Source organism: Theropithecus gelada, chromosome 11, assembly GCF_003255815.1.
Source record: "Theropithecus gelada isolate Dixy chromosome 11, Tgel_1.0, whole genome shotgun sequence".
Classification (NCBI taxonomy): Eukaryota; Metazoa; Chordata; class Mammalia; order Primates; family Cercopithecidae; genus Theropithecus; species Theropithecus gelada.
In genome coordinates, this window is record NC_037679.1 from 125,819,546 (window position 1) to 125,841,097 (window position 21,552).

At 41.7% G+C, this 21,552-nt stretch overlaps 1 protein-coding gene across 2 annotated transcripts in view; it reads left to right on the forward strand.

Annotated features, from left to right (window-relative positions):
- The window catches only part of KIAA1551 (KIAA1551 ortholog), a 33,224-nt gene extending 20,444 nt beyond the window's left edge, over window positions 1-12,780 (forward strand). For both annotated transcript variants that reach the window (XM_025403206.1, XM_025403207.1), the window contains exons 4-6: window positions 908-5,984; window positions 7,274-7,357; window positions 12,058-12,780. In XM_025403206.1, the coding sequence (XP_025258991.1) occupies window positions 986-5,984; window positions 7,274-7,357; window positions 12,058-12,215 (5,241 nt within the window). In that variant the 5' untranslated portion in view covers window positions 908-985 and the 3' untranslated portion in view covers window positions 12,216-12,780. The remainder of the gene's footprint in view (window positions 1-907; window positions 5,985-7,273; window positions 7,358-12,057) is intronic.
- The last annotated feature ends 8,772 nt before the right edge of the window (window positions 12,781-21,552 follow it).

Genomic DNA, 21,552 nt, shown 5'->3' on the forward strand with positions numbered 1-21,552 from the left:
TATTTTTAATAAAGATGGGGTTTGGCATGTTAGCCAGACTAGTCTCAAACTGTTGACCTTAGGCAATCCACCTGCCTCTGCCTCCCAAAGTGCTAGGATTACAGGCATGAACCGCAGCACCCGTCCTTATGCCGGAAATTGACTGAGTTCATTAAAGTAACCTTGAATAGCCCTGAGGAGTTTAGACTTTGCGAATGAACAGTGAGAATGTTTTTTAGCCATATGTTTGAATTTTTTAAAAAATTCTCATTCTTACTGTCATCTTAGCTTTTTAAAAAAATACAGTTAGCATGGATTACTTAGAAGAGAGTCTGTTAAAAATAAGTAAAAACAGACCGGGCGTGGCGGCTCACGCCTGTAATCCCAGCACCTTGGGAGGCCGAGGTGGGTGGATCACAAGGTCAGGAGATTGAGACCATCCTGGCTAACAACATGGTGAAACCCCGTCTCTACTAAAAATACAAAAAATTAGCCAGGCGTGGCGGTGTGCACCTGTTGTCCCAGCTGCTGGGGAGGCTGAGGCAGGAGAATGACGTGAACCCGGGAGGCGGAGCTTGCAGTGAGCCAAGATTGCGCCACTGCACTCCAGCCTGGGCAACAGTGAGACTCCATCTCAAAAAAAAAAGAAAAATTAAAAAAAAAAAAATTAAAAACAGAAGGTGATTGGCATTTAAATGTAACAGAAAGCTAGCTGTTATTTTGTGGAATGAATTTCTGTTAAACACTTTAGAAATTTCATTGACACTTGCCTTATTTATTGTTGTATCTATTGCTCTACCACTTCCCAAATTAAAGATGAGGCTGCTCTGAAGATTCAGTAATTAGGATGGACAGTCAGTTACTAATTTTCTTAGATATTCTATCTAGGCAAAACAGCATTTTAATAAAATATCTTTATTTCTTACAGATTCCTGACATACAAACAACTGACTTGTAACTGACTTATAACTGACTTGTAATACACTGCTACTATATCAAACCGACAATGAATTGGAATGAAAAACCAAAGAGTGCTACATTACCACCACTGTATCCTAAAAGCCAGCCACCTTTTTTGCATCAGTCTTTGATAAACCAAATTACCGCAACACCTCAAAGTTCTTTCAGCTATCCTGGAAGTAATCAAGAAGCATGCATGTATCCCAGTAATTCAAATCCAATTTCACAGCCACTGCTGAATATCCAAAATTATCCTCAAGAAATCTCTGTTTCTGATATGCATAACGGGACAGTTGTGGCCTCGCACACTTCAGTAGAAAGAATAACATATGCAAATGTTAACGGACCCAAACAACTAACTCACAATTTGCAGATGTCGTCAGGAGTTACACAAAATGTATGGTTGAACTCACCAATGAGGAATCCTGTGCATTCTCATATAGGGGCAACTGTATCTCATCAAACTGATTTTGGAACTAATGCACCCAATATGCCTGCACTACAGAGTCAACTGGTAACATCAGATACCTATTCTATGCAAATGCAAATGATCCCTTCTAATCCTACACGACTTCCTGTAGCTTACCAAGGAAATCAGGGACTAAACCAGTCTTTTTCAGAGCAACAGGTTGATTGGACACAACAGTGTATATCTAAGGGACTGACTTATCCAGATTACAGACCACCTCCAAAGCTGTACCGTTACTCACCACAAAGCTTTTTACAAGATTCTACCATTCAAAAACAAAACTTTATGCCACGTACATCATTACAAGTTAAAAACAGTCAGCTTCCAAATTCTGTACTAACTTTACCATCAAAGCAGACTGCAGCTGTACCATCACAGCAGTATGCCACGCAAACTGACAAAAGACCTCCTCCTCCTCCTTACAACTGTAGGTACATAAGCCAGCCTTTGCAAAGTACTCAGCATGTTACTAAACACTTGTCTATGGAAGTTCCTCAGAGTCGAGAAATGCTCTCATCTGAAATAAGGACCAGCTTTCAACAGCAGTGGCAAAACCCTAATGAAAATGTCAGCACAATTGGAAATTTCACTAACTTGAAAGTAAATACCAGCAGCAAACAACCTGTTAATGATCCCATTAGATCTTCTGTGGATGGTATTCAGACTCTTGCTCAAACTAATGAAGAGAAAATAACGGATTCTTGTAATCCAACTTCAAATCAAGTACTGGACACAAATGTCACAAAAGAAAAGCTAGTAAGGGATATTAAAACATTAGTAGAAATAAAACAGAAGTTTTCAGAACTTGCAAGGAAAATTAAAATCAATAAAGATCTTTTGATGGCAGCAGGTTGTATTAAAATGACTAATACTTCTTACAGTAAACCAGCTCAGAATACTCAATTGTCTCTAAAACAAACTACCAAAATCCAGTCTGGACCCCAGGTAACTCCAGTAATGCCAGAGAATGCAGAGAGACAACCACCAACAGTAGTGGAATCTACAGAAACAAATAAGACTCAATGTATGATGAATTCTGACATTCAGGAAGTCAATTGCAGAAGGTTTAACCAAGTTGATTCTGTTTTACCAAATCCTGTCTATACTGAAAAGCGGCCAATGCCAGACCCGTCTCATGATGTGAAAGTTCTCACTTCGAAGACATCAACTGTTGAGATGACCCAGGCAGTATTGAATACTCGGCTTTCATCAGAAAATGTTACCAAAGTTGAGCAGAATTCACCAGCAGTTTGTGAAACAATTTCTGTTCCTAAGTCCATATCCACTGAGGAATATAAATCAAAAATTCAAAATGAAAATATGCTACTTCTCGCTTTGCTTTCACAGGCACATAAGACTCAGAAGACAGTATTAAAAGATGCTAATCAAACTATTCAGGATTCTAAACTAGACAGTTGTGAAATGAATCCAAACACCCAAATGACTGGTAACCAACTGAATTTGAAGACCATGGAAACTCCAAGTACTTCTAATGTAAGTGGCAAGGTTTTGGACAACTCTTTTTGCAGTGGACAAGAATCCTCAACAAAAGGAATGCCTGCTAAAAGTGACAGCTGTTCCATGGAAGTGCTAGCAACCTGTCTTTCCCTGTGGAAAAAGCAACCTTCAGAAACTACAAAAGAAAAGCAGTGTGATAAACTCAGAACAAATACAACAGTAGTTGGAATTTCAAAACCTGCTAACATCCACGTTAAGAGTCCTTGTTCGGTTGTGGGAAATTCAAATTCTCAGAATAAAATAAGTAATCCCTCACAGCAGACAGCTTTATCGATGGTAGTGCACAATTATGAGTCTTCAGGTATAAATATAACAAAGGGAACAGAACTTCAGATTGCTGTAGTGTCACCGTTAGTTCTGTCAGAGGTCAAAACATTGTCTGTCAAAGGAATAACACCTGCAGCATTACCTGAAACAGTGTATCCCGTTATTAAAGAAGGTAGTGTCTGTAGTCTACAAAATCAATTGGCAGAAAACGCAAAGGCAGCTGCTGCTTTGAAAGTCGACGTTAGTGGACCAGTAGCAAGTACAGCAACATCAACCAAGATTTTTCCACTAACTCAGAAGGAAAAGCAGAATGAGTCAACAAATGGTAATTCAGAAGTTACACCTAATGTCAATCAAGGGAAGCATAACAAATTAGAGTCAGCTATCCATTCTATGAACGATCAGCAGACCTCACAGGAATCAAGGAATAGTACTGTTGTGAGTAGTGATATATTACAGATTGACAATATTTGTTCTCTGGTTGAAGGTGATACCTCTTACAATTCCCAAATAGCAAAGATATTCAGCTCTCTTCCTTTGAAAATGGTTGAGCCACAGAAACCTTCTGTACCCAATCAGCAAGGGAATGGCAGCAGAGAACCAGAAAAACGATTAGATAATACAGCTGAAAATAAAGACTTTGGTTTTCAAAAAGATAAACCTGTACAGTGCACAGATGTTTCACATAAAATATGTGATCAGTCAAAGTTAGAGCCACCCTTAGAGTCATCTTGTAACGATCTTGAAACAAACAGAGGAATTCTAGAGAAAAGTAGTGTGGAGCATGCCACTGAAAAAAGCACAGCTAATGATACATGCTCGTTGGCTGCTATTCAGGAGGATATTTACCCTCAGGAAATAGATGCATCCAGCAATTATACTCCCCAAGATCCTGCAAGAAATGAAATTCACAATGATAAGGCACCTATCTTATACCTACACGACCAGCTGTCAGAACTTTTAAAAGAGTTTCCTTATGGTATTGAGGCTGTGAATACACGTGAAAGTTCTGTGGGCCAGCAAACTGCATACCAGACCTCAGAAGATCAAACTGCTGATAAAACCAGTTCTGACTCCAAAGACCCAGCAGATCAAATACAAATTACAGTATTAAGCTCAGAGCAAATGAAAGAAATATTTCCTGAACAGGATGATCAAGCCTATGTAGTAGACGACTTGACAGAACCTCAGAAAGATGAGCCCATCACAGAAGTAGTTACCCAGGCACCTGCAGGAGGAGAAAGTCGTGATTCTGTGGTACTGGACTCAGAGAAAGACGATATCCACTGTTGTGCGTTGGGATGGCTCTCCATGGTTTACGAAGGAGTACCCCAGTGTCAGTGTAATTCCATCAAGAACTCAACTTCAGAGGAAGAGAAACAAAAAGAGCAGTGTTCTTTGGAGACCAACAGTTGTAAACAAGGAGAGAGAACCTCTGATAGAGATGTCACTGTTGTTCAATTTAAGAGCCTTGTAAATAATCCAGAGACTCCTCCAACTTCTCCAGATGGGAAAAGTCATTTTCCTGAACTACAAGACAACAATAGAAAAGAGACATCCAAAACAAAACATAAAAGCTTGCCAAGGACGGAACAAGAATTAACTGCTGGTGAGTTTTCATCTAAATGTGATAAACTAGATCCCTTGCAAAATCACAAAAGAAAAAAACTGAGGTTTCACGAGGTAACCTTTCACTCTAGTAATAAAATGACAGCATCTTATGAACAAGCTTCTCAAGAAACCCGACAGAAGAAACATGTAACACAGAACTCACGTCCATTAAAAGCAAAAACAACTTTTTTGCCAAATAAAGATCTATATAAGAAGCATAGTTCTTTGGGACAGTCGTCATCACCAGAAAAGATAAAATTGAAATTCAAATCAGTTAGCTTCAAACAAAAACGGAAGTTAGACCAAGGGAATGTATTAGATATGGAAGTAAAGAAGAAGAAACATGATAAACAAGAACAGAAAGGAAGTGTGGGAGCTACATTCAAATTAGGTGACTCTTTGTCAAACCCAAACGAAAGAGCCATTGTTAAAGAAAAGATAGTATCAAATACTAAGTCTGTAGACACGAAAGCGAGTTCATCTAAATTTAGTAGAATTCTAATTCCTAAGGAGTGTTTACAAAGGCAGAAGCATAAAGAAGCTATGAGTAATAAAGCATCGAAGAAAATCTGTTTGAAAAATGTACCATGTGATTCTGAACATATGAGACCAAGTAAACTTGCTGTGCAGGTCGGAAGTTGTGGGAAATCAAATGAGAAACACAGCAGCGGTGTACAGACCTCTAAAGAATCATTAAATGGCTTGACAAGCCATGGTAAAAACCTCACAATCCACCATTCTCAGGAGTCTAAAACATACAACATTCTAAGAAATGTTAAAGAAAAAGTTAGTGGGAAGCAGCCTGACAAAATATGGATTGATAAGACTAAATTAGACAAGAAATTAACCAATATAAGCAATGAAGCTCAATTCAGCCAAATGCCTCCCCAAGTAAAAGATCAAAATAAATTATATCTGAATAGAGTTGCGTTTAAATGCACGGAACGTGAGAGCATTTGTCTCACCAAATTAGAAAGTTCACCCAGGAAGCTTCATAAAGATAAAGAGAAGAGACAGGAAAATAAACATAAGACCCCTTTACCTGTGAGAGGTGACACAGAAAAATCAAACATGCTGGAGTTTAAATTATGTCCAGATATCTTACTAAAGAGTACAAACTCTGTGGAGGAACGGAAGGATGTAAAGCCTCATCCCAGGAAGGAGCAAGCCACTGTGCAAGGTCCAGTATGATTTTCTTGGTGGTGTCTACAACATTGTAAAGAGTCGTAGGTCAATATTTGGGCTAGCACCTCTCATGCTGTCTGGGCTGCTGGGAAAGACTTCAATGTGTTATGCCGCTACCTAGTATTTGTTTAGCCTGGTAAACCGGTGTTTCATTGGGCAATATTTGTTTTATGTTTATTGCCACCTTACTGTAAATTGTAGAAAATTGGTAGTCATGACAAGCTATATGAAACTTGCCAGATAGAAATATTTCAGTTAGTGCCAAGAAGGCTGTACTGTGAAAAACATTCCACATTCCTTGTGGGCATGTCAGAAAAGTGTCAAGTAGCTGATAATGTTAAGAGTCTTGGTTTTGTAAATTCTCCTTTGGACTTGTAATTTGAAAGCCCTGTGAACTTGAAATTTTCTTCTGAATGTTAGAGGATAAATAATGATTAATACTGAAGTCTTTTTGTTCATTTGGAAATGGGTCAACTAATTGTCCTCTTTGAAACAGTTGATGACTGCGTTATCACTATAGTTAAAATGGTAACATCTAGGCTACTCATAAGATAGAAGAACCATGAAAGCAGTATTGTCCAGTGTTCGAATTTTTTTAAAATCTGTAAAGCCAAGCTGGCAGTTACGAATATTAGGTAGCTTAATGGTAGACTTCTCAACGTAGTGCAGGAAGGAAGGAGAAAATTGGTAACTAGTTATTTGTGGTACTAAGGGAACATTTAGAAGTAGTGGATATTATATATAAAGCATTGTGCTGAGAAACTCAGATTGGGAAATTGAAGGATTTGAATGGAAACTGGAGCCTTTGCTCTGCTTTTCTGACTATATTTTTGGGGTTCATAAAACAGTAGCATAAACAGGATACATTTTCCTGGAAAAGGAGATAGGGATATATTCATTTGTAAAAAAAATTGGTGATTTCAGTAGGTCCTTTCATTTGGATCCTTAGAACTTGAGTTGTGGATATAATCGGAACATTGGAAGTGGGTCGGGGCAGTGTAACTTTCTATCTCGTGTCCTTTAATATCTTGAGATGTATTAACCTGTTCAGCCCATGTGAGGGGAACATAATTACATAGTAAAGATAAACTCATTTTTAATTTTGAGATAAGCATTTCAAATAGGAGAAATCATTTTTCCAGTCCTTTATTTTGGGTTGTGTTATATATGGTTGTATCTAGTGCCTTCCAAAATCTATTTTCAGCTTACATGATTTTCCTTTGTTTTAGTACTAAAGGAGATGATTAGCAATATCTAGAGTTCTGAAAATGAATATTTAAATAGTTTCAGGAATAAAAAGTACAAAAGAAGACTGGTTAAAATGTGTTGCTACAAAGAAAAGAACACAGAAAGACAGCCAAGAGAAAGGTAAAGTCATCATCTTTTTAAATCTTGATTCTACTTATCTCCCTATGTGATATATGGAAGTTGGATTATAGTTATGATACGATTGTAAAGTATGATTTTATCCATTTTTTTTTGTTCAGTCATTCAGTGTTTGTGTTTGAGTGGTAGGAGGACACTTTTTTGTGTTGTCATGCTGTGGAATGAAAAGCTGAGATTTATTTTCTTTTAACAGGAAAATAATTCTTATTACAATGAGTTAGCTAAGAGGTTTGCATATTTTACCTGTTAACAGGACCAAACAGCAAATACTTTAGGTTTTCTGGGTCATAAGGTGTCTGCCCTGACTCTGTTGTTTCAAGGAAATAGCTGCAGATAATATGTAGATGAGTTTCAGCTGTGTTCTGATTAACCATTTATTTATTTATTTATTATTTTGAGACAGAGTCTCCCTCTGTCACCCAGGCTGGAGTGCAGTGGCGTGATCTTGGTTCACTGCACCCAGATTCAAGCGATTCTCCTCCCTCAGCTTCCCAAGTAGCTGGGACTGCAGGTGCATACCACCATGCCCAGCTAATTTTTGTATTTTTAATAGAGGTGGGGTTTCACCACGTTGGCCAGGCTGGTCTCAGCCTGACATCAGGTAGTCCACCTGCCTCGGCCTCCCAAAGTGCTGGGATTACAAACATGAGCCACCGTGCCTGGCCTCTAATTAAACTTTATCTACCAAAATAGGCAGCAGGCTTGACTTAGTTTGCCAGACCCTGGATTCAATTATTTACATGTTAATTTGAATTATCGTAAATACAATTTAGGCAAGGGTATTTCCATTTTATAGATGAGAGGTTACATCATCTGACTTAAGTTTCATTGCTAGTTACTGAATAGGGACTTGAATCTGGTCCCCTCTCTTCAAAGTCCATTAATTGTGGGTGAGGTATAGTCAGCCCTCCACATCTGTGTGTTCTATATCTGTGGATTCAAACAATTGTGGATCAAAAATATTTGGGAAAAAAAATTAATACAACCATAAAAATAGATACTTAAAAAGCAATACAGTATAACAACTGTAGAGACTGCGTTTCTTTTACTGTGTTGGCCAGGCTGGTCTCAAACTCCTGAACTCGGTAATCCACCCACCTCGGCCTCCCAAAATGCTGGGATTACAGGCATGAGCCTCTGCGTCCAGCTGAGTATATGATTTAATTAGTACCTTGTTTTTAGGGTTTGACTTTGAGAACTAAAAGCTAGAGCTCAAGAGTTTTGTCTTAGTTTTGGTTCATTACACAGGCAAAGAGGAGGCCAGGCGTGGTGGCTCACGCCTGTAATCCCAGCACTTTTGGGAGGCCGAGGCAGGCGAATCATGAGGTTAGGAGATCGAGACCATCCTGGCTAACACAGTAAAACCCCATCTCTACTAAAAATACAAAAATCCAGCCGAGCGTGGTGGCAGGTGCCTGCAGTCCCAGTTATTTGGGAGGCTGAGGCAAGAGCATGGCGTGAACCCAGCAGGCGGAGCTTGCAGTGAGCCGAAATGTCGCCACTGCACTCCAGCCTGGGCGACAGAGCGAGACTCCGTCTCAAAAAAATAGGCAAAGAGAGGTTCAGAGCCTCAGAAATGGAGAGCAGCAGAATCTCACCAAGAGAAACAATAAGCAGCAGCACATTTTATAAAAGGAATTGCCAAAGGTTGTGAAGAGAGCTTCAAACAGATACACAGAAGCAGGCATGTAAAAGTTGAGTAGAGGCTGGGCAAGGTGGCTCATGCCTGTAATCCCAGCACTTTGAGAGGCTGAGGCAGGCAGATCGCATGAGGTCGGGAGTTCGGACACACCTGTAATCCCAGCTATTCAGGAGGCTGAGACAGGAGAATCACTTGAACCCGGGAGGCAGAGGTTCCAGTGAGCTAAGATCGCACCACTGCACTCCATCCTGGGCGACAGAGCGAAACTCCGTCTCAAAAAAAAAAGTCAGCATGGAAACATGCATATGGGAAAAAACTTGCATCAACGAAGAAATGCACTCTTAATCAGGACAGGACAAATAACTAAAGAGGAGGGAATGAAGAGCAGTGAGAGGCCTGAGAGTGGGAAACAATACCCCTCTCGGGTTGGAAGACAGAAAGCCAAAAATGAGAAAGATACAAATGGGCACGAAGATTGGAGTAAGAAAAAAGCTTGGAAACAGGAGAGGCATGATTATTATCTCAAAGAGAAAGCGAGAGGCATGTTTGGAATCTGAAGCTGAAAACACTCAAAAGACAGATACACAGATTGACCAGAGATAAGCATGAGTTGAATGACATGTGCAGACAGCACAGCAGGATGAGCAATGCATGGTGAATGTAAGGCTGAAATACTCAAAATCATGATGAAAAGAAAATACAAGCCAAGTCACGAGTACAGTAAGGCAAGGCTGGGTGAGACAATCCAGGAGACAAGTCATATAGCTCTGTCATAGCATGACAAGACACAAATAGGTGAGACCTAAGGGAGAAGAAAAAAATCTCAGGTGCTGCTACATGGGCATTTTTATTTACTTATTTATTTTTTATTTTTTAGATAGAGTCTCGCTGTGTCGCCTAGGCTGGAGTGCAGTGGTGCAATCTCAGCTCACTGCAACCTCCGGTTCCTGGGTTCAGGTGATTCTCCTGCCTCGGCCTCAGCCTCCTGAGTAGCGTGAACCACCACACCTGGCTGATTTTTGTATTTTTAGTAGAGACAGTTTCACATGTTGTTGGGGCCGATCTTGAACTCCAACTTCAGGTGATCCACCGGCCTCGGCCTGCCAAAGTGCTGGGATTACAGGCATAAGCCACTGCGCCTGGCCTCATGGGCATTTTTAAAATGTGTATTAGGGATGAAGGAAGCTGGTTCTGGAGAAGGGATCTCTGGGAAATAGTGAATTATACACCTTAGACGAAGAGGCTGGAGAACAGTGAACCAACTATGAACTGAGAAAAATGCCACGAACTCCCAAACTGCTATAAAGAAACATACATCTGACCTGGTGTGGGGCCCATGGGGGTCATCCCAGTACTTGGGAAGCCAAGGCCGGAGGATGACTTGAGCCCAGGAGTTTGAGACCAGCTTGGGCAACATCAGGAGTCCCCGTCTCTCCAAATAACTTTTTAAAAAATTAGCCTGGTGTAGTGGTGTGCACCTGTGGTCCCATCTGCTTGGCAGACTGAAGAAGGAGGATCACCGGAGTCCAGGAGTTGAAACTGCAATAAGCTCTGATGCAGCACTGCACTACAGCCTGGGCAACAGAGGCAAGACACTGTCTCAAAAAAAAAAAAAAAAACCCCACAGGAGAAACAGATGTCTAAATTCGGTAGCAAAGGTTGCAGCAGACTTGAAGTCCTAAGTTAGAGTAAAGAGATAAAGAGGAAATGACAAGAATTTCTTGGAAAGCAACTTAAGAGACCCATCTTGGGCCTCTAATGTTACTAGTGTTACTAATTCTGAAAGAAAACAAACAAGAAAGTGGAAGACTTTGCAGCAGTTGTAAAGAACTAACAGGACAGAATATTCCACTCACACAGATAGAAAAAGACAAAACAGGACCCCATTATTCAGAAGGAAATAGCTGCAGCAGGAATGAAATGTACAGATAGTCCCTGACTTACAGTGATTTGACTTAGGATTTCTTGACTATGATGGTATGAAAGTGATACACATTCAGGAGAAAGTGTATTTCGCATACCCATACAGCAATTCTGGTTTTCATTTTCGCTATTCATTATTAATTTTCATTTCACTATAGTATTAAATAAATCACGGGACATTGAACCCTTTTTTTTTTTTTTTTTTTTTTTTATTTTTGCAAAATGGGCTTTGTGTTAGATTTTGCCCAATTGTAGGCTGATATAAGTGGTCTGAGTGTGTTTATGGTAGGCTAGGCTATGATATTCAGTAGGTTACATGCATTACATATATTTTCAGCTTTTTTTGTTTTGTTTTGTTTTGTTTGTTTTTTGAGACAGTCTCGCTGTGTCGCCCAGGCTGGAGTGCAGTGTTGCGATATCGGCTCACTGCAACCTCTGCCCAGCTAATTTTTGTATTTTTAGAAAAAAAGGGTTTTGCCATATTGGCCAGGCTAGTCTCGAACTGGCTTCATGTGATCTGCCTTCCTTGGCCTCCCAGAGTGCTGGGATTAGAGGCATGAACCACCACATCCAGCCTCAACATATTTTCAATAGATGTGACGGGTCATTATGAAAAAAGGACACTGAAGCTAATGTAACATTGAAATGATCTAAAGAAACAGGAAACTATAGACATGTTTTAGAATATCTAATGCATGGTGAGACCAAAATATGAAACCTATCCTTTTCATGTACTGTTTGGGACTGACTCGTATTTGTACTCTTTGTATTGCTAGTTTAGATAGCCATTTAAAAAGTCACATTCATATTAATGATTCATATTAATGATATGCAATGATACATTTTATTGAGCCAAGAGTAAGGTAGAACAGAATAGCCCAGGGCAATGAAGATGGGGCAAGGAAGTAGGAGTAGAAAACAGCCCTCAAAAGAAAGGTGAGATGTCATGTATATGTAACTTACAATTCTGTAGGTGAAGAGCTGTGGTACTTTTGCTTAACTCCTTGCCTTAATTTTTTATCCCACCAATATATATTTTCCTTCTGAATTTTGATTATATATTGATCACAGCTAACATTAAGAGAAATAAAGTAAGTAAAATTTTTATTTCCCTTAGATAATGTTAATTCAAGACTCGCAAAGAGAAGCTTCAGTGCAGATGGATTTGAGATGCTACAAAACCCAGTAAGAGATTCGAAAGAAATGTTTCAAACCTACAGACAGATGTACCTGGAGAAGAGAAGCAGAAGCCTTGGTAGCAGTCCTGTGAAATAATTATAAGATGTGGTTTTGTAATTGTCACTGAGAAATTTCCTTTTCTGTTCAAAATATTTTGCTAATGAGAAATGCCATGATAAAGATTTCTCAGAGTTTGGTTCCCATTTTCTTTGTATTTCATTGAAAGTGCTTAATTGAAAAGGCTTGAGAACTTTGGGTAGCCATGTGTAAGAAATGGGTGGTATTCACCAAGGAAACCATAAGGTATTTGAATTTCTATTTTATTGAGCCAGGTTTACCATTATTTTAAAAGGAGTGCTTATACAAATCAATTTGAAATTCTACCCATCCTGAGGGAGGACTGTTCCTCAGTTAAGGACTTGTTTATTTAAATGGGACTGTAAATATGTTTTGGTTTTTAAGCTATATTAGCAAAACTTATTTTTCAAAAATACCCACTGTGATGTGAATGTCAAAATATATTCTTAAGTGTTTTATAACTAATTGTAAACTGTTTTTCGGAAGTCTTATTTTATACTTGTGAAACTGAACACAATTTTGGGACAACGTTTAAACATTACTTTTCATACTTGAAATAAACATTTATTTTTTAAAAAACTAATTTGAAACCCTCACAGCTCAGTTTCTTTTTAGTTTCCTACCTTTAAAAGGACGCATTTTGGAAAGTGCTTTCAAAAGCTGAAATGCGAGGTGGCTCACGCCTGTAATCCCAGCACTTTAGGAGGCCGAGGCAGGCGGATCACGAGGTCAGGAGATCCAGACCATCCTGGCTAACACAGTGAAACCCCGTCTCTACTGAAAATACAAAAAATTAGTCGGGCGTGGTGGCAGGCGCCTGTAGTCCCCGCTATTCAGGAGGCTGAGGCAGAAGAATGGCATGAACCTGGGAGGCAGAACTTGCGGTGAGCCGAAATTGCACCACCACACTCCAGCCTGGGCGACAGAATGAGACTCCTCAAAAAAAAAAAAAAAAAGCTTAAATGCCACAGCAGCTGTGACAGTATATATTTTTAGATTGCATTCACGTGAGAACACAAAAAATTTACTAGGTTCAGGAAATTTCAAGAAAGTGTGGAAGGCAAGATACAACTATTTAACTGTTTCTAGTTTTACTTTATCTACTAGAAAAGGGTCGGAGTTTTTCTTTTGAGACAGGGTCTCACTCTGTTGTCAAGGCTGGAGTACTGTGGTGTGATCACGGTTTACTGCAATCACTGCTCCTGGGTTTAAACAATCTTCCCACCTCTGCCTCCTGAGTAGCTGGGACTACAGTGTGCTAACATACCTGGCTAATTTTTTTTTTAAATTATTTAATTTGCTAATTTTTGTATTCTTCCAGTTTTAGTGTGTATGCTGCCAAAGTGAGCACATAATTTTGTTTTTGGTTTTTTTGTTGTTGTTGTTTGTTAATCTTTGGGATTTTTTTATGTTTTTTTGTTTCTTTGTTTTTTGAGATCGAGTCTCGCCCTATTGCCCAGGTTGGAGTGCAATGGCGTGATCTTGGCTAACTGCACCCTCCGCCTCCCAGGTTCAAGTGATTCTCATGCCTCAGCCTCCAGAGTAGCTGGGATTACAGGTGCCTGCCACCATGCCCAGCTAATTTTTGTATTTTTAGTAGAGATGGGGTTTCACCAGGTTGGCCAGGCTGGTCTCGAGCTCCTGACCTCAGGTGATCCGCCCGCCTCAGCCTCCCAAGTGCTGGGATTACAGGCCTGAGCCAGCATTCCCTGCCTGTTTGTTTTTTTGAGACAGAGTCTCGCTCTGTTGCCCAGGCTGGAGTGCAGTGACGCCATCTTGGCTCATTGCAACCTCCAGGGATTCTCCTGCCTAGTAGCTGGGATCACAGGCGCCCACCACCACGCCCAGCTAATTTTTGTATTTTTAGTAGAGATGGGGTGTCACCATGTTGGTCATCAGGCTGGTCTTGAACTCCTGACCTCGTAATCTGCCTGCCTAAGCCTCCAAAAGTGCTGGGATTACAGATGTGAGCCACCACACCCGGCCCTGAGCATGTAATTTTAAAATACATACATTTTTGGAGACATGAGATTCCACCATGTTGTCCAGACTGGTCTTGAACTCCTGGGCTCAAGCAATCCTTTGGCCTTGACCCCCAAAATACTGGGATTACAGATGTGAGCTACCATGCCCAGAGCATGTTGGTTATTTTTATTAAATCTTAATGCTGTATATATATATATATATATAATTTTCATTTAAAAACTGTGTACAAGGCAGACCAATGGATTTTAATGAAACATTGCAATTTCTTGTGCTTTTAGCTTTCATATTACAACCAACCTTTAGGAAACAACTGCGGTCATGCATCATTTAATGACAGGGATATGTTCTGAGAAATACATCTCTAGGTGATTTTTTTATTGTTGTTGTTTGTTTTTTGAGATGGAGTCTCACTCTTTTGCCCAGGCTGGAGTGCAGTAGCATGATCTCCACTCACTGCAACTTCCACCTCCTGGGCTCCAGCAGTTCTCCTGCTTCAGCCTCCCAAGTAGCTGGGATTACAGGCACACACCAGAACGCCTTGCTGAAGTATTTTTAGTACAGATGGGGTTTCATCATGTTGGCCAGGCTGATCTTGGACTCCTGACCTCAAGTGATCTGCCCGCCTCAGCCTCCCAAAGTGCCAGGATTACAGATGTGAGCCACCACGCCCAGCCTACTTCATTTTTTAAATAATTAAAAACTGTAAATATTATCATGCTTAAATGCCTAAAAAAGAGATTGATTCACCTCAGGTGATCTGCCTGCCTTGGCCTCCCAAAGTGCTGGGATTACAGGTGTGAGCCACTGCACCTGGCCAATTTTGGTCTTGTGTGACTATCCTAGAATGTACTAGGTTTGTGTAAACCTAGATGGTACAGGTTGAATATCCTAAATCTAAAATCCAGAGCTGGGCACGGCTCATGCCTGTAAGCCCAGCACTTTGGGAGTCTGAGTTGGGTGGACCACCTGAGGTCAGGAGTTTCAAGACCAGCCTGACCAACGTGGCGAAACCTCATCTCTAGTAAAAAACCCGCCTCTGCTAAAAATACAAAAATTTAGCCGGGTGTGGTGGCAGATGCCTGTAATCCCAGCTACTTGGGAGGCTGACACAAGAGAATTGGTTGAACCCTGGAGGCGGAGGTTGCAGTGAGCCGAGATTGTGCCATTGCACTCCAGCCTGGGCAACACAAGCAAAACTCTGTCTCAAAAAAAAAATAAAATCCAAAATGTTCCAAAATCCGAAACTTCTTGAATACCAATGTGACACTCAAAGAAAATGCTCATTTGAGCATTTTGGATTTTTGTATCTTTGGATTAAGGATGCCTAGGTGGTAAGTGTAATGCAAATATTCCAAGATCCAAAAATATCTGAAATATTTTGTCCCAAGTATCTCTAATAAGGTGTAGTCAACCTAGATGTCCTACTGCATACCTAATCTGTATGGTATATCTTACTGCTTATAGGCCGCAAATATGGACATCATGTTACTGTACTGAATGCTGTAGGAAATTATAACAGTAGTTAAGTATTTGGGTCTAAACATAGAAAAGCTACTGTAAAAATACAGTATAAAAAATAAATGGTGCAGGGCACAGTGGCTCACACTTGTAAACCCAGAACTTTGGGAGGCCGAGGGGGGTGGATCACCTGAGTCAGGAGTTCGAGACCAGCCTGGCCAACTTGGTGAAACCTCGGCTCTACTAAAAACAGAAAAATCAGCTACGTGTGGTGGTGCATGCCTGTAATCCCAGCTAGTTGGGAGGCTGAGGCAGGAGAATCAGTTGAGCCTAGGAGGTAGAGGTTGCAGTGAGCCAACATTGTGCCACTGCACTCCAGGTTGGGCTACATGAGCAAAACTCCATCTCAATGAAAGAATGAATGATGTACCTGTATTGGGCACTTAATATGAACCATAAATGGCGCTTGCAGGACTAGAGGTTGCTTGCAAGTGAGTGCATTGTTCTGAGCAAGTGAATGTGAAGGCCTAAGACATTATTGTATACTACTATCAACTTTATGAACACTGTATACTTAGGCTGCACTAAATTTATTTTTAATTTTTATCACGAAACGGGGTCTCACTCTGTCACCCAGGTTGGAATGCACTGCTGTAGTCTCAGCTGGCTGAAACCGCTGCCTCCCTGTTTCAGGCAATCCTGTCACATCAGCCTCCAGGGTAGCTGGGAACACAGGCACAACCCAGCATGCCCAGCTAATTTTTTGTGACTAAATTTATTTAAAACTTCAGTAGAACTTAGCTTATGGTAACTATATAAACTTTCTAAATTTTTAACTTAATTTTTTTTTTTTTTTTTTTGAGACGCAGTATTGCTCTCTCCCCCTTACTGGCTAGAGTACCGTGGTGCAATCTCAGCTCACTGCAACCTCCATCACCCAGGCTCAAGCTGTTCTCCTGCCTCAGCCTCCCGAGTAGCTGCGATTACAGGTATGTGCCACCACGCCCAGCTAATTTTTGTATTTTAACTGAAGACAGAGTTTCAACCATGTTGGCCAGGCTGGTCTTGAACTCCTGACCTCAGGTGATCCACCTACCTTGGCCTCCCAAAGTGCTGGGATTACAGGCGTGAGCCACCACATCTGACCATTAATTTTAATTTTTAGTTTTTTAATTCATTTCGAGACAGGGTTATGAAACTGCTAATTTTGTATTTCTGGTAGAGACGGGGTTTTGCTGTGAACTGGTCTCGAACTCCTGGGCTGAAGCAGTCCTCCCGCCTGGGCCTCCCACGATAAAGTGCTGGGATTCCAGGTGTGAGCCACTGTGCCTGTCCGCCAAATTCTTAGCTTTTTAACTTGTAATAACAGCTTAAAACACAAGTACAGGCCGGGCGCAGTGGCTCAAGCCTGTAATCCCAGCACTTTGGGAGGCCGAGACGGGCGGATCACGAGATCAGGAGATCGAGACCATCCTGGCTAACACAGTGAAACCCCATCTCTACTAAAAATACAAAAACTTAGCCGGGCGAGGTGGCGGGCGCCTGTAGTCCCAGCTACTCGGGAGGCTGAGGCAGGAGAATGGCGTGAACCCGGGAGGCGGAGCTTGCAGTGAGCTGAGATCCGGCCACTGCACTCCAGCCTGGGTGACAGAGCGAGACTCCGTCTCAAAAAAAAAAAAAAAAAACACAAGTACACTGTAGAGCTATACAAAATCTTTTTTTTTTTTTTTTTTTTTTTTTTTTTTTGAGACCGAGTCTTGCTGTCTCTCCCAGGCCTGGAGTGCACTGGTGTGATCTTGGCTTACTGCAACCTCCACTTCCTGGGTTCAAGTGATTCTCCTGTCTCAGACTCCTGAGTAGCTGGGATTACAGGCACCTGCCACCACTTGCCCAGGTAATTTTTGTATTTTTAGTAGAGATGAGGTTTCACCAGGTTGGCCAGACTGGTCTCAAACTCCTGACCTCAGGTGGTCTGCCCGCCTCAGCCTCCCAGAGTACTGGGATTACAGGTGTGAGCCACGACACCTGGCCTTTTCAAAATTTTCTTTATACTTTTTGTATAAGCTCTTTTTTACTAATTTTTGTTTTTTTAATTTAAACTTTTTTTCAAATTGAAAACTAAAACAGGGCCGGACATGGTGGCTCACGCCTGTAATCCCAGCACTTTGGGAGGCCAAGGCAAACAGATTGCTTGAATAAGAGTTCAAGACCAGTACAACGTGCTGAAACCCTGTCTCTACAAAAAGTAGCCGGGTTTGGTGGTGTGCACCTGTAATGCCAGCTACTTGGGAGGCTGAGGTGGGAGGATGACTTCAGTCCTGTCCCCCTGCGAAAAACACACAGAACCAGAAAAACATTAACCTTGGCTTGCATGTAGTCAGGATCATCAGTATCACTTGTCTTCCACCTCTACATCTTGCCCCATTGGAAGGTCACCAAGGGCAGTAACACGCATGTAGCTGTCATCTCTTATGATAACAATGCCTTCTGGAACACCTGAAGGACCTGGCTGAGGCTGTTTTATAGGTTTTGTTTGTTTGTTTTGAGACAGTCTAGCTTTGTTGCACAGGCTGGAGTGCAGTGGCACGATCTTGGCTCTGCCGCAACCTCCGCCTCCCAGGTTCAGGTCATTCTCCTGCCTCAGCCTCCCGAGTAGCTGGGACAACAGGCGTGAGCCACCGCACCCAGCCTATTTTTTATTTTATTTAAATTTTTAAAATATTTTTTAATTTTTTAAAAAGTAGAAAACTGGGCATGGTGGCTCACGCCTGTAATCCCAGCACTTTGAGAGGACGAGGTGGGCGAATCATGAGGTCCAGAGATTGAGACCATCCTGGCCAACATGGTAAAACCCCATCAGTACAAAAAATTAGCTGGGCATGGTAGGGCACGCCTGTAGTCCCAGCTACTCAGGAGGCTGAGGCAGGAGGATCGCTTGAACCTCAGAGGCGGAGGTTGCAGTGAGCTGAGATCGCACCACTGCACTCCAGCCTGTCGATGGAGTGAGACTCCGTCTCAAAAAAAGATAAGTAGGAATACATTAACATACATAAAAAGCATAATATACTAAACACAAACCACTAAGTCATTATCACTGTCAAATATTATGTACTATATATATTTTTAAATCAGATTTGCAAAAATGTACAACTGCCCATCTTTCCTCATTCTCCTGGTGAGTATTTTTCGTAAACATTTGGCTGGGTGCAGTGGCTCATGCCTGTAATCCGAGCACTTTGGGAGGCCGAGCTGGGCGGATCACCTAAGGTCAGAAGTTTGAGACTAGCCTGGCCAAAATGGTGAAACACCGTCCCTTCTAAAAAATGCAAACATTGGTGGGCTTGGTGGTTCACGCCTATAATCCCAACGCTTTGGGAGGCCAAGGCAGATGAATCACGAGGTCAGGAGTTCGAGACCAGCCTGGCCAACATGGTGAAATCCCGCCTCTACTAAAAATACAAAAATTAGCTGGGTGTGGTGGCTCGTGCCTGTAGTCCCAGCTACTCAGGAGGCTGAGGCAGGAGAATTGCTTGAACCCGGGAGGCTAATGTTGCAGTGAGCCAAGATGAAGCCACTGCACTGCAGTCTGGGCACCAGAGTAAGACTCTGTCTCAAAAAAAAAAAAAAAAAAAAAAGTTAAACAGATGTGGTGGCACTCGCCTGTAGTCCCAGCTCCTCAGGAGTCTGAGGCAGAGGTTGCAGCGAGCCAAGACTGCGTGCCACTGCACTCCAGCCTGGGAGACAGAGCGAGACTCAGTCTCAAAAAATATATATATATGTAAATGTAATGGGTTCATCATTTTAAAATGAAGTATCTTCAAAATTTGTCTCAAGTTCTCATGGAATAGATACTGATAAATGTTTCTTGGTAGTCTTCAGTTTTTAAGCTTGTAAAGATAAATACTTTTTTTTTTTTTTTTTTTTGGGAGATAGGGTCTCTCACTCTCACCCAGGCTGGGGTGCAGTGGCGTGATCACGGCTCACTGCAACCTCCACCTCCTGGGCTCAGGCAGTCCTCCCACCCTAGCCACACAAGTACCTGGAACCACAGGCCCATGCCACCGGCCTGCTAATTTTTGTATTTTGGGGATTTTTTTGTAGATAATGGGGTTTCTCCATGTTGCCCAGGATGGTGAACCGGGCTCAAGCAATCCGCCCACCTTAGCCTCTCGAAGTGTTGCGATTACAGGTGTGAGTCGTTATGCCCAGTCTCAAAGTCAGTCTTTTTGTAACCTAATCTCAGAAATGGCATCTTTGTCAATTTTGCTACTTTCTATTTGCTGGAAGTGAGTCACAGAATTCCAGCCCATACTCAAGAGGGTTACTTACCCAAGGGCATAAATATTAGGAAATGTGCTTTTTAAAAGTTTCTGGAGGCTGGGTGCCATGGCCATGCCTGTAACCCCAGCACTTTGGGAGGCTGAGGTGGGTAGATTACCTGAAGTCAGGAGTTGGAGACCAGCCTGGCCAACATGGCGAAACCTTGTGTCTACTAAAATTACAAAAATTAGCCAGGCACGGCTGGGTGCGGTGGCTCACACCTGTAATCCCAGCACTTTGGGAGCCCAGGGTGGGCAGATCACCTGAGGTCAGGAGATTGAGACCATCCTGGCTAACACGGTGAAACGCTGTCTCTGCTAAAAATACAAAAAATTAGCTGGGCGTGGTGAGGGGTGCCTGTAGTCCCAGCTACTCGGGAGGCTGAGACAGGAGAATGGCGTGAACCTGGGAGACGGAGGTTGTGGTGAGCCGAGATTGTGCCACTGCACTCCAGCCTGGTCAACAGAGTGAGACTCCATCTCAAAATAAAATAAAATAAAATATATATATATGTGTGTGTGTGTGTCTGTGTGTCTGTGTGTATATATATGTATGTAGAGAGAGAGAAAGGCAGGTGCAGTGGCTCACGCCTGTAATCCCAGCACTTTGGGAGGCTGAGGCTGAGGCAGGTAGATCATCTGAGGTCAGGAGTTTGAGACCAGCCTGGCCAACATGGTGAAACCACATCTCTACTAAAAATACAAAAATTATCTGGGCATGGTGGAATGAGCCTGAAATCCCAGCTACTGGGGAGGCTGAGGCAGAAGAATCACTTGAACCTGGGAGATGGAGGTTGCAGTGAGCCGAGATTGCCCCATTGCACTCCAGCCTGGGCTACAAGAGTGAAACTCTGTCTAAAAAAAAAACCAATAAAAAATACAACAATTTAACCCAATATATTTAAAACAACATGTAATTAATATTTTAAAATTATTAAAATGCACTTTATATTGAGAATGAGTTCTGGTATGTATTACACATGTACATCCTAATTTAGATTAGCATTTCAAATGCTCAGTAACCATCCCTCCATGGCTAGTAGCAATTAAGTTGGACAGCACAGGCCAGGCATGGTGGCTTATACCTGTAATCCCAGCACTTTGGGAGGCCAAGGCAGGCAGATCACTTGAGGTCAGGAGCTTGAGACCAGCCTGGCCAATATAGTGAAACCCGTCTCTACTAAAAATACAAATACTAAAGATAGAATATTACTAAAGATAGAAAAATTACCCTGGTGTGGTGTCACATGCCTGTAATCCCAGCTACTTGGAGGCTGAGGCAGAATTGCTTGAACCCAGGAAGTGGAGGTTACAGTAAGCCAAGATCATGCCACTGCACTCCACCCTGAGCAATAGAGCAAGACTCTGTCTCAAAAGAAAAAAAAAAAAAAAAAATGGACATCACAGGCTAGCACATAAAAGGTGCTCGTTTTTTAATATTTTACTTTTTGGGTTTTTTTTACACACAAAGCACTAAACTGTTGTTTTTAATTCATACGTAATTGTTCTTTTTTTTGAGACGGAGTCCTGCTCTTGTCGCCCAGGGTGGAGTGCAGTACTGCAATCTTGGCTCACTGCAACCTCTGCCTCCC